The following is a 14,317-nucleotide window of genomic DNA, read 5'->3' as shown; positions in this document are numbered from 1 at the left end:
AATACTGAAGCATTATAAATATATATATATATATATATATATACATATATATATATATATATATATATTACAAAGTAGCAATCACTGCTGTTTATTTATGCTTCTGCCACACGTTACATTAAAAATGCATTTTGTGATTTGCCAATAACCTTAGTCCTCATGGACACATCTGCGCCAAATGTATCACACTCTTAGCTTATGCAGCTAAGGTCCCGCATACCTATTTTCCTACAATTCCCTGCCGGAGAAGAAGGGGGAGTGTAAAAGAAATAGTGTTTTCCCATGATCATTTGGCTTACCCCTACAGCTCAAAACTGCTCAAAAGATTTACACCATACTTGGTATGATTAAAAAGCTTTACTCAGAAAGTGATTTATTTGTTGTTTGATGTAAATCAGTCCGGTACGTTTTGAGGTTGAAAACGGCGCTGTTGGCTTGAAAGGGTAACAAAGTTGTAGATCTTGACAGTTGAAACAGCATTTCTTCATTTATGTATAACGTTTGCACCTTTTGACAAATCTACATAAAACGTGGCACACATATAGCATGTTAAACATACTCTTGGTATTTTCAAATGTGTGCAGATTTATCAACGAGGGACAATACAGTGTTCCATTGCTAATAACTTTTGCACTGTCCTACAAATCTGAACATTATTTGCCAGAAGTTTAGAAGAATTAGGTTTCTACAAATATGTTAAGTTGAGTGCCATTTCATCAAGAGGGCAGTGAAGAGTTAAGAGGGTAAACAAAATGATGATTTGCTAATAACTTTGGTACTCTGCGATGAATCAGCATGAAGTCCGGTAGGCCCATAGCAAGTTACGCCCAGTGCAGGTATTTCAGGTTACTTGTAGATCCAGTTCAGGGGTGTGGGAAGTTAAATGTGTGGGTCAAAACATTTTTTGATTTGCAAATAACTTTGGCACGGTTTGATGGAGCTGCTCAAAATTCGACAGAGACCATGGCTTTGAGGCGTTCTCTGGCTAATAAATGTGGCCCTATTTGATGAACCTGCACAACATTTGGCAGACATTTATCAGTGTTAGTGTGATATCTGGAGTTATCTATCTAGTCTTTTCATCAGAATCTACTTTGCTTCTGCCATGGAATGGATTCAGGCAAACTTATCCTGCGGCTCCATAAGTAGCAATTAAGGTTGGAGGGTTTTGTTGGATGGTGGCTGGAGCGTCTCTCCATTCTGTAAGTCTCAGGTCTGTCAGCGGGAAGGTGGCAAAGATAAACGGGAGCAATAAATGTTTTATTCAATTATAACTTTTGCTGTTTGATGAATTTGCATAAAGAGTTAGCAAATTAACACCAGTGCAAGAACATCAGGTTGCATGTGCATTGGTGGAGGGAGACAAAGTTAAAAGGGAGGGTAAAAAGGTGAGGACCTGTGGCCATCCCCTGCTGGTCACAGCCGAAGGCCTTATATAGTGGGGTTGCCAGGCTTGAGCGCTGGTCCTTGTCAAAGGCTTATTTCTGCTCGCAATGGGTGCATGGTTGGTGAATGCAGTATATCATAAACCTAGAGGAACTTAACACACAATTAAAAAAGTTAGTTGTGACTCCGCAAACACAAAATCGAAAAAAAACTGAAATTTGCCTTTTATGGTCTGCAACGTGCAATGCACACTATAACTAATGCCCCACCATGCTTAGTACAACACTTTACTAATGGCATGCGATAAATAAAAAGGAATCCAACTAAGGAGGACACGTGACTAGGGACGTGAGTTATAGTGTGCATTGTGTGTTGCATACCTTAGCTAAATGGGGAAACATTGTTTACAACGCATGTGATATATCGCATGCCATTACAACACAACTCGTTACAACTACTCATTGTCACATCGCATGCCATTACAACGCAAGTCGTTACAACAACTTGCTGTAGAGGGAAGACAGTGTTGGATTTGCACACACTGAAGTTGGAATAGTCAATTATACTATTCCAAACTCCAGCCTCCCCCCCCTTTAGCAAGTCATTGTACTGACTTGCGTTGTGTTGCCATGCGATGTAACAACGCGTCGTCGTAACAACTTGCGTTGTAATGGCATGCATAGAAAACACATGCGTTGTCACAAGTGCTATTCGCTAAATGTTATGGCTTTTCAGTTGTGTGTTCACTGAACCATAATTATCCTTTACCTGTATTTTTTCAATGAATATATACAGACAACAGCTCTTGACAAATACACTTTTGTGACAGTAATTTAGAAGTAATTGAATTGTGCCCTGGGTTATCAATGTTTTGTGTCCTATAAAATGTTTCCTAGGTAGGGGTTCCTCATTAAATGTAAAAATATATTTGGGTTTCCTTTATAGGAAAAATATTGGAAACACTGCCCTAATGACTTTGACCGATTTACTATGTTGGTTTATTCTTATTGTATGAATAGAACCAGTGCATCATTTGTGCAAAGCAAGTTCACAGAATTTGGGAATCCCTCACTCCGAGGTTTCATACTTTAGGTATTTCAGACTGATGCTATAAAGTTTCTTATAGGAAATGGACGTCAAGGCAATATTAGTCGAGAGCACTGTGTGGAATTGACATTGAATGTAGTGGTAGTGTTGGAAATCACTGTGGTACTGGCTTTGGTAATGGGAATCAGTAAAATTCCAGCATAAATACTGAGTATCTCCCAGTACGGGTTGGGATTCATGTGGGGAGTTACTAACGCACTGATAATGAGAAGCCACCAAGTCTTAACCATAGATGATAGCGATCAGTAAAGGGGGCTGCTATAGCACGAAGATAACAATGGCAAAATATCCTCATTGCTAATGCCAGTCACTGAGCTACCCCGACTGCAGCTGCACATGGCATTGTAACCTTGGTCCTCCCTGGCGTACGCTCCAATACACCCCGCCACGCACTGGCTCCTAGAAGGCCCAGAGTGGCCCATTGGACTGGCATGCACTGTACCTGCTTTAACCTCACGTAACACGATTATTTGAAAGGTCTTACCACTGGCATTGCCACTGTTGTTTTTCATTGAAAATTGATTCTGTCCTCAATGTACTGTTGTTTTTGTCTCCTTCAGGGGAGGAAACGGCGCTGCCTTGATAAGGGAGTTCAATTCATTGATGATGACGATGGCTGTGTTTCGGACATGGCTGCGCAGCCACCAAGAGGATTCAGTTTTCACTTTCAGTCAGAACCTCCCACTCCTTACACCCCAAAAATGGTAAGTAACTCTTCTGTTACTTCAGAAGTGAAGACATTTAGATCATGGATCTCCTGCCTGTTAGTCTGACGTATTGCCACAAAGCTACTGTATGGATTTTTGGGCTATATGATGCTTTTGTTTTGTAGTCCTTATTGAAATTTGGGCACATGCATGGCAAAGCACCTAAGTTGTTAGGTGCCATTGAAAAAACACAGCCACCCTCTTCTGGACCTTTTTACATTTCGTTCAAGGGCCCTGGGAGAAAATGCATATCTTAAACGCGGACAAAGAAATGCTACTGCCTGCTTCCATGAGGCCATATCAGATTCTCTTATAGGCTGGTCTAAGTGGTGGCACACGGTGCCTGTGCCACTGTGCATGGTAGGTGCCAGGTAACTGCTGGAATGGAAGTGGAACTCAAAGGACTGAATGGTGGCGGGCAGCTCTGGTCCACCACAGAATTTAAAGTAGATATTTCCTCATGAGAGCCTAAAATAAAGTAGTTCTCCTTTAGGGAATCGTCATTATAAGACTGCAGCCTGAAAGGGCTGGAGAAACTTAAGGTTTTGTTCTACTGGAAAACCTACTAAACCTTCAAACAACACCTTTACGTGATGCCTTCAATGACACAGTAAATTGTTTTTTGTTTCCTGACAGAAAAATATTCTTTTCACAAAACACCTTCCATGTTTAATGAGTTCCTTACTTAAAAAAAATATATTAGGTATTCTCAATTACAAACAGAGGTTGCGCCACATTTTTTATATCCTGATATACAGTACAAATACCATGTCTCATTCCCCAGTCTTCCACCAGTGGCTACAAATAATCATTGTACCTTTCTCTCATTAACAGTCCCCCTGAATAGTGTCCATAGTCTCAGGATGTTCCAGTCGATACGCCGTTAGCGGGCTCCAGATATCTCTGGGCTGCGATGTGACTGGAAGCTCCTCCTCATATGTCTTCAGTGTGTCTCTGCAATACATCATATCCACTATCCACCTTCTATGTACAGACTCTGCCTTACTCTCCCAGTGCATTGCCACTCTTCTTTTGGCTCACAGTAAGGCCACCGCTATGAATTTACGCTGCTGTGGTTGAATCATTTTAAGCATTCCTAATGGGCATGCTTGTGCCGAACACTCCACATAACATTCCATCATGGAACGTAGAGCGCCAATCACTTCCTCCCAGAATTTTTGCACCGGGTGACATCTCCACGCCAGATGTAGAAAATCTGCATCTGTTCTCCCACTCCTATGCCACTGCGTGTCTTCCTGCAGCCCAAATCTGTATAACTGTGAAGGGGTGTAGTACATCTGGGGTAGATATTTGTAATGTATGATTCTTCAGTTGTCATTGGGAGCCAGCATCTCTGTCAGAGCACAGCAAAACTCACATTCTTCATTTGTCAAGGGCACTTCTAGCGCTTGGTTCCATCGCTCACGTGCCATACTCTCAATCTGTGTATTATCTGTTTGCATTGCTCTGTACAGTCTTGTAACCGTGTGCTTGGTAGTCGGGTCAGTGATCAGAGTTTGCTCGGTGGTCAATGTTGGTGGCTCCTCTGGAAATGAGGGGTATAACACTTTAATTGCCGCTCAAAGTCAGCAATAGGTGAATTTGAACAATGGTGTCTCATTACTAATATATACCATGTCTGCTGCAACCTGAAACTTGCCCTCTGGGTATAAGTTACCCATTGTTACTAAACCTACCTGTTTTAGCTATGTTTTAGCTCCCTCTTTCTTGGGTCACTGAAATATCTGGGTCGCATTCCAGTGGCAAAGTCGGTGTGTACATTGGAAGCTTATGCGCACTTGCCCCCATGGTGTGCCCCCATGGTATGCCGCCACCGTACACTGAAGTGTGTTGATCTCTGTGAGTGGCATGTCTCTATGTCGGAGTGACAGTATGCTACTCATAGGAACAGGGAGTGCATCCTCTATCCCCACTGCCAGGTGCGGCATGTATTGCGGATGGTGCAACCAGTAGTGTGCATATTGACCTTGGGCGCACACAAAGTATAAATATCGGTCAGATTCCGCAAAGCTACCCGGCTTTATACGGCTTTATACGGCAACGTCACTGTGGCTCCTTCAATTCTGTGTTGCTGCCCAGGCTAGGCTTATTATGTGGGTGCGTATTTAAAAAAAAAAATAGGACAGCCTCATAATTGGGATATTGTTAAAGAGCTATAAAAATTTAGGAAGAACGACCATCTTCATGATGGCTATCCTATCACCCATTGAAGAGCGTCATTATGTTCCACCTTTCTATTTGATTTTCCAATTTCTCTATCGCTGCACCGTAACTTTCTCTTACCACCACGTATCGATCCCTATGTCTCCATATACCCAGGTATTTTACCGGGTCATCGCTGGTATTCCTAGTGGAGAGGGTCGGTGGCACTTGTTAGGGGACGTATTGTGGATTTACCCCAATGTATACTAAGGCCTGATTGTCTCCGAAATGTAATGTACTCTCTCAAATCGGGTGATAGATTGGTTTTGGGGTGGCGTATGTATACATCACCATATCGTCCGTGGGAAACAGCCATTACATTGCATGCGTTACAACGCATGCGATTACAATACGGTTGTTACAACGACCGCGTTGTTACATCGCAGTACATTACAATGCAAGTCGTTACATCGAGTATCACAGCCTCTGCCTGCAACTAGGGGTTCCACTAACGCTGAATGCGAATATCGTTCGTAAATTGTGCAAAGTGGAGCGTGCGGGGATGAAGCCTGATTGATCCAGCAAAATTATAGGTTGCAGAAGAGGTTGAAGCCCAGTGGTCAAAATCTTTGATAAAATGTTAGCGTCTGTGTTGATGAGCGAAAGTGGGCAATAGGAATTGAATTCATCATGGTGCTTGTCCTTTTTTAAGAGCGCCACTATCATAGCCTCTCTTAGCCTAGGCAGCAGGATCTGAGATTTCCAAGATGTACGGCCCACCAGGTCCCCATATTCCTTATAGAATTCACTCGTGAACCAATCTTGTCCTGGCACTTTTCCATTTGGCAGGGCCCTTATAGCTTCCTGTACCTTTTCTATAGTGACCTGTTGTGTCAGGTTCTATCTCTGCCCCTCCAAGAGCCACGTGATTGTAATATCCTCTGGATATTCCTCTATCTCTGGAGCCCTCGCCGTCTCTCGGGATGCATAAAAGGATTCACAGTACCTGCTATCATGCCAGGAACCTAACGGCACATCGCTGCTGTCTCCTGATTCCAGCCATCACGCAACCCTAAGGAGCAAGCCCTATACCTAATCCGGTACGGCACTCAAACAATCCCCAACCTTGGATACAGGAGCGTACTGAGGAGAGCGGCGGCCACCCTCTCCCTCCATTACCTCCAGGACAACCATTCATGTTGTTATCGCTACTTACAGAGCAGTGGCGATCTTATTCCGGCTATTTCGAATTCACAATCTCAATTTTTGATACTTCTGCCGACTGGCACAAACATGTTCTGAACCAGGCAAATGTTATTTTCTAGTCCTGATGATGATCCCAGTTTACCATGAGCAATGGATCGAATCGTCAACATTTCTAAATAGAACCACAAATGTCCATTGTGCTTAACTGTTGTGGTATCTATTTTTGGTCAAAACTTGCTGTTATTTAACACTGAATGCAGGTGGCCAAAGCTCAAAGTCTTTGCCTGTATTTCTGTTTTGGTTCGATTGTCTGTATTGTTACCCCATTCCCCCACACTTCCCGGTTCTTTAAAGGTACAGGCTTGTGCCTCACTATTTATGCTGTTCAAAGTATTTCTGACTTTATTTTCTCTATTGTAAAAATAAAACTCCATTGTCCGGCTGGACACTGGATGGCTAGAGTAACCCATCGTTGGTTATATTCTAATTATTTTGTGTACATTATTATTTGCTTAGGACCTTTGTTCCTTGAAATAAAAGGATTCACAAGCCTCTTCAAATGTTTTAAGTATTCCCTTTATTACATAGTAATCCTCACCTTTGTCATTCGTTATTTTTAAAATAGCTTGTATTTTGCCTCCGAGCGTAACTTATTGGCTAACGTACAGCCAGGTCTGCTGCCCTCCCCATATGCCCTTGCTACGTGCCGGTGCGTCAGGTATTTCAATTTGCTTTCTGCAAATTCATTGTATTGTGTGAGTGTCGGGCTCCTCAACTCCTCTGGATTGGAACGATGCTCGCCTCTCGATAGCTCCAAGTCTGAGTGCTGTTCTAGTGCAGATCAGTGAAGCGATAGAACAAGGAAAGGGAGGGAACAGCTGGGAAGGAGACCTGAAATGACACGAAATCAAAGTAATCAATTAACATAGACTAACAGACTACTCTCCTCCCTGCTGTATAACTTAATAGGAACACAAAAATAGAATCTACCTGTAAAGGAAAATAGTTAAGCGCTCCGTCTAGTTGATCCAACTCAACATGAACCTTCCAATACCGGAAGGCTGGTAAGTATAAGACCCAGTTGAAACAAGGTACAATTCAATACTTGGCTCTACAGAAAAGAAGATGTCACACTGTTATACATAACACCTGTGTGTGCCTCTCTATTAGTATTGCAACATCATCTCCCTCTCTCAAACAGTAAGTGAATGTGCACATACCCTTGCTCCCATCGGGTCTTGCTTCACAGAGGATGTAAGAGACCAAACCTGGCTCAACCACAGTCCCCTACAAGTAAAATACACAATACAAAATTAAAGTTAGTGAGACCCCATATCTTGAGTAGAGGTAATACATTCAATGGTGTAACGTGTAGAGTAGTGTCTTAGCAGTGCTTTGTAAAATATCGTAAGTATGTACACTCTCACCCAGCCGGGTTCCAATAGAAATGTTTATGGGCAACGGAGAAGTTACCCTCAGCATGAGTCAAAGGATGCCTTTAACTCTCCAACGTGAGGGAACTCGCACTTCACCAGCGCCTGCTTGCAATGTACGTATCCAGTAAGTAGTCTGTATGAGAAATGTACCACTCACGCCTTACATCCCGCACTGGTATCCCTACAACTCGCAAGGGACCACAGACGTGTGTCTCACCAACGAGGAGGAACAGCTAGTGCAATGGTTTCAAAAGGCGAAGCCCATCAAGAATCACAAACAACACAAGTACGTATGGGATGCCTTTTCCCGAGAGTAGACCCAAATGTATATACTCGTGCTCTCGCTGAGAACAGAACAAAAAACAGAGCAGGTAACATTTGCGGTGCAGCCGCACCCTTACCAGACTCTGATTTGTTCCTTCACCAGGGTTCCAGGACCGAGTCCCATACCGGGGCTCCGACAGTTGAGCTCCTCACCGGAACTCCAAGAATGAGTCCCCGCATCGGGGCTCTGACAGATGAGCTCCGCGCTGGGGCTCCAAAACAACAGCAAAGTTACAGACGCCAAGCGAACCTCTGCCAGACTCCATCACATAGAATACTCTGCAGCGCCGCAGGGGCGTACGCGCGCACAAATACCTTCCGGTGATCTACGTGGGCAACATGCCGGCGCTAGTGCTTCTGATCACCAAGGCTGACCGACACCCACTCAGATCCTTGAAAAACAGGACAGGGCTCAGTGCAAGTCCTGACAGTGAGGTGGTTTCTAATATTGGCTAGTATATCTGTTCGATGCATGCGTTCATATTCTGCTTCCAGTTGTTTAAGTGTAATTTCTAATTTCTGCAGTTGTGCATGCAGATCCTTTAAGATACCTGCACTAGTGCTGATGCATACACCCCTTATGGTTGCCTTAAAGGCTTTCCAAAGGATAATGCACCTACCACGGAACCCTTATTTATCTCAAAATATTCTTCTTTTATGCCTCCCAAATAGTTTCCTTATTTGTTTGGTCTAGCAAGGATGCGGTGTTAAACATCCATATGTATTCCCTGGGCATATATGTGGGGACATAAACGGTCAGCGTCACTGGTTTGTGGTCTGATAATGTCCTGGCAAGGTGTTGGACCTCACCCAGTTACTAGCCTCACCAGTCAACAGCCAATAGTCCAGTCTGGACCAGTTAGCATGCACAATCAATATGTATGTGCCTTCTCGTTCACTTGGAATGTGTAGTCACCACATATCCACTATGTGGAACTCCTCCATGCCTTCTAGCATCACCTTCACTGCCTGCCTGTTGTGTCCCATTGTCTCGGTTGATCTATCACAGGCTGCCTCTAAGGTCACAATTAGGTCTCTCTCTAGGTGGGTTTCTTGTAGCAGAGCTATTTTTATGTGGTGTCTATCTAAGTAGGCTAACACCTGTCTCGTTTTTCAGGGGTCGTTTTTTCCCCAAACATTACAGGTGATCATTGAGAAATGCTCTGGCCATTGGGAGCTTTTCATTTATATATCAGTGGTGTGCATACATCCTGAGCTCATCTTGTCCGTAATACATATAACATATTTGTTCATTTTGCGTGCATTTCGGCAATTACCATTAAAATATAACAACCCCCCTAAACTCACTTTAGCATCCCAATCATGCCAAAGGTCTCCCTATGCAACATATCTACAGCTACACATGGCAAATTCATTAACTTAGCACTTCTAATGAGTGCCATCAAACTTTGAACAATTTTGGGTTACACCCACCCAAGGGGCAGCTACAGTCACACCTCTTGGACGCAGTGGGGGTTGCATGAGACAGTATGCTATTCATATAATGCATCCCAGTAACTCAGCAAGCTTAATACATGCTCAGAACGTTGACTCCTATATAACTACATTTAGCAGGATTACTTTCAGCATTTCAATTTCTCGACCATGCATGCACACATTACAGGTGTTCATATCAGCCTTGGTTGCTCTCACTGCTACCTGGTTTAGTCACTGCCACCTTGTTGGACACCTTGTCTTGTCATGCAGTTTGGTATTTTGCACTTAGTTCATGCGCAGAACAAATCCAAGCTATTTTCTCCTATTGGATCTGCCATGAGTCTCTTAATCTTCATCAGATTGTCGCCTCCTGTCTCTGTCTTTCAAAGCAAGCGTATCAACCTATTCCATAGCCACTCAAGGTGTTTGAAAGACCTTTTCTTTCCCCTTCAATGCTATCTTCAGCCTTGCCCGGTAAAACATAGCATAGGTTATCTTTGCTTTTTGTAGGCGCTTTTTTACTGGCAGGTATTCTTTCCTCGCCACCTGTACCATCATCTTGATGTCCGGAAAGAAGGATATTATGTTCACTTGATGATTTATTTCCTGGGCTACGTGCAAAGCTGTGTCCCTGTCCTCTGTAGTTTAAAAGTCTTGCAGTGATGGGTTGCGGTGACACTCCAAGAGGGTGTCTCTGTGCCAGGGACTGATGGGCACCGTCTACCACCACCATTTGTGACCGGGACTCGCCGGCAAAGATCTCCGTCAGTATGTTCTCGACATATGTTTCCATTTTTCCAGTGTTCGTCGACTCCAGGACTCCCGTAATGCGTGGATTGTTTCTTCTGGATCAAGCTTCCAAGTCTTCATTTTTGGCTGGGATAAGGACAAGCACTTTTTCAATGTGGAAGCATTTTTTATTTAGTGATTGTGCTGTCTCTTCAGTTGTAGACATTCTTTGCTCCCCTTACGTCAAGCTGGCTGCGTGTTGGTCCATCTTGGCTGTCAACTTATCCATCTTTAGGTTCAGGCGATCAATTTTCCCATCTATGGGTTGCAAGCTTTGTTGTATCGTGACCAGTAAGGCCTCCAGCGCACTTGTAGGTTGGCTGTGCTCCTCCGTTTCTAACTCGCTTGTAGTCTCTCCTGTTCCTCGTGTCCTCTTCTTGGCCTCAAATATGCCCCTGGACTGTGTCTTGTCTGTTTTCCCCATTTGGGCCCTTCTCTCGCTTTATTGCACATTATATGTGACTGTAAAGGTTTCCTATTCTGCAGAGCTCTCTGACGCTCAGTGCGCTGCTCCGAGGGCTAATTCAATGCACATCTCCTTGTGCTCCTACTACCCACTCTCTGTGTCAGGTTACATCGCTAGTGTGCTCTGGTCAGGCACCCCTTGTGAGGTTTGCAATTTGCTTTCTTTATAAGTTTTATCAGGTGCTGTGGTCTGCTCGTCTCGTTATCTGCTCCTTGCGTGTTGCAGGTATTTGAAGTGCTGATCCACGCACTGTAGATCCTGCATCATTCCGCTGCAGCAGATTATTCTACTGCCCTTTAGCAGCCTCCAGTCTCTATACTTAGGCCGATATGTTGTCACAGTCTCTAATAGTTTAGGATAGAGCCACATGCACTCCCATGTTCTTTTTTTTTTTTTATAAATCTTTTTATTATTATAACACAAGAGGAAAAATATACATATCGGGTGTCATTAAACGAAATACCGCACAGCTGTGGACGGGCAAATGAAGTGACGAAATAATGTACAGTCATAAGCAGCAGAAAAATCAAATGCAGTGTGAACAGAAGCAAAACAATTGGATAGCAATGACCGCAGGCAACCATCAAAGCACCCGCCCACCAGGAGTACAGGACGTACAGGAGCAAACATGTGACACCCGGATACGTTAAGCAAGAATCAGGAGAATACGCCACAGCTCTTGTTAAGAAAGGAAAGGGGAAATAGAATGGTCATAGAAAATAACAAAGGAAAAAAAAAAACACAACCCCCCACCCTACACCCCTGCAGATGGCTACGACCTAACCCCATTAGCAGCGTGCCTGTCGCCACCTAAGCTACACCCCAAGGAAGGGAAAAAGTTGGAGGAGGAGAATATAACAAATCAATACGAGCTCCCGGTCTTCCATCCCCCCGCCAAGAGCAGACACCCCGCACCGTAATGTTAAGCAAATTATAGCAAAGCAAGAGACACTTCGTAGGGGAGTCGCAAGCAGAAAAAGGACCATCCCGCCCGATCCCCGGCACCACAGAGGCAGCAAATCCCGTCCCAAACACATCAGACACATAAATATCAAACACTCAGAACCACGTCTGGCCCCCGCTCTCACAGATATAACCCAGCAAAGACAAAAGAAACATTGCATCAAAGTCTTGTCCAGTTCAGCCCAAACCCTCACGTTCCATCACGAAGACCCCGTCCAGTACAAAGGAGTTGTTGCGATTTTCACACGGGTTCTATCCATCCGAACCGCCAGCATCACAATAATAACCGAAAACAGTGAAAGTGTCAAAGTCAATTCGAAAGAAGGGGAAACAGGATAGACGCACACAGAGTCAAAAAAGTCAAAGCAGGTCCGCCGCCCACCATCGACAAATCTGCAAAGCGGTTTTGAGCACTCACGAAAAAAGACAAAGGGTTAATCCTATAGACGCCGGAGAAGACACAATGGCTAACAATCCAGGACATGATCTCAACCCTGTCCCGTTCGATCCAAAACGTCAGCAGAGATCAACGGGCCAGCCGCCGTGGTAGTCGACGTGAGCAACAAGGGCAATCAGGACAAATCGGTGGGCTGTCTCCCCAAGCCAACCGTAAGCAACAGCAGTTCACAACATCCAACGGAGATTGTTCGACAAGATGTCCAAAGCACCTGCACAAAGTTCAAAAATAATAAGTCTGACATCGGCCACTGTGAACCCCGGGGGACCCCCAGGAGACCTTCTTCAGATCGCCAAGCCCCGCTTACACAATTACTGTGCTCATGATGAACAAGACCGCGGGAAGATGTAGGGGGGAACACGTCCAGTTGCGTCTGAACCACGGCGTCAACAAGCCCACAGGGCATTACTGGCTGGGGCTCTTCCCCCTCGTCGGCCCCGGCGGGAACAGCTCTTGTCGGGTGGAGCACAATGAATCCTGTATCCAGAGCAGTGTTCAGCTTTGCGAACTGCTCATCCAGAGAGACTCGGACATCAGCTAGGGCCGCCATGATGTCTTGCATCGTAACCGCCATCTTGGGGATGGGGGGGGTCGTCGGGTGTTCCAAGCATTAATTCCCAGCCTGCAGGTAAATACCCCCGGAGACCAATGGACCACACAAAAGACAGGGCAAGTCACACATCGGAGGAATGCCTCTCTCCACACTGCCAAGTCAATTCTGCCCGTGTAATAAACACACAGCTCAGCGTCGGATCCCACACGTAGCGCCAGCAATGAGGGCACCTCAGTATCACAGAAACAGTCTCATCTCCGGCAGGATCTGCGGAGCCGGTCGTGCGCCCGTGGGAGCAGCGATCATCCTCGCCCCGAGCGGCGCCAGTCGAGAATTCGGGAGCGGCCCGTGAAAACCTGTCCGAATCCTAAACAGCGTCGGGGTCGTCACAGTATGCGCTTCGCAGACATAGAATGTATCCAACAGGCCAGCGCTCCGGGGGGTGGTACATCGCCACGTTGCCGGTCAATTAAGGCGTCCGCGGCAACAACCTGACCGATGGCCACTACGCACCAGGAGACCGACTCCGCCCCTGTATATATGGCCGCTGTTGTTGCCTCTTCGCCCGGCCATGCTCTGCAACCTACGTCCCGGCTCAAGAGACTTTAGGGCCGCCAACTACCGCTGCGGATTTCTCAGATTTCGGGGCCGGCAGGGAGCCGGGGATCGCGCCATCAATTTCAGCGCTCCTTCCCCAATACAGAATATAGCGCGATAACAGGATGATATGCAGGATAGCTGTGCGGGGCTCGGAGGGTCACGGAGCCGGGAGCCTACGCATCCGTCCTGGTCGCCATCTTGGCTCCTCCCCTTCCCCTGTTCTTTATCGGGTCCTCGCACTGTAGCTTTGCTCCCGGCTCGGCCTCCCGTTCTGCACTCCAGTGTATGTTGGGCCTCTTGCAGCTGAACTGTTATAGGCACGCCCGGCTATGACTACACGCCTCTCAATTTGTTGTGCATATGCTCTTGCACTCCCCGCTTTTGTCGGCCAGAGCGGTGCATCAGTCCCCGGGGGTCCTCCCTCAGCCAGAACCTGCCGTCCCACCACCGCTCAAAGCTCCGCCGTCACAGCCCTGTCTCCAGATTTCCTGAGCAGCGCCTCTCACTGCTCCGTTCCTGCTGTGCAGGAGGTAGGGCGTCAGTCTTAACTGGCAGGTGCGCGGCTCTGCGTTTTGATTATAGCCTCTCAGCTTACTTTCGGTGGTATTTTCTCACCTCTGAGGCTGCAAAGGTGGGTGTATCTGAGTTCCCCCTCACCATTTGCAGCAAGTTGTTATCCAGAGCTGGGTCTCAGCGGGCCTGCGCCGTCATTTTTACGTCTCG

At 45.7% G+C, this 14,317-nt stretch overlaps 1 protein-coding gene across 1 annotated transcript in view; it reads left to right on the top strand.

The window, feature by feature from the left end:
• The window catches only part of BRIP1 (BRCA1 interacting DNA helicase 1), a 1,630,984-nt gene that overhangs the window by 254,234 nt on the left and 1,362,433 nt on the right, over positions 1-14,317 (top strand). Inside the window, exon 6 of the mRNA XM_078679817.1 lies at positions 3,054-3,197. Within this exon, the coding sequence (XP_078535943.1) occupies positions 3,054-3,197 (144 nt within the window). The remainder of the gene's footprint in view (positions 1-3,053; positions 3,198-14,317) is intronic.

This window comes from Lissotriton helveticus, chromosome 3_1 (genome assembly GCF_964261635.1).
Source record: "Lissotriton helveticus chromosome 3_1, aLisHel1.1, whole genome shotgun sequence".
Taxonomy (NCBI): domain Eukaryota; kingdom Metazoa; phylum Chordata; class Amphibia; order Caudata; family Salamandridae; genus Lissotriton; species Lissotriton helveticus.
Note: the sequence above shows the minus strand (reverse complement) of the source record. Positions and strands in the feature narration are given on the sequence as shown.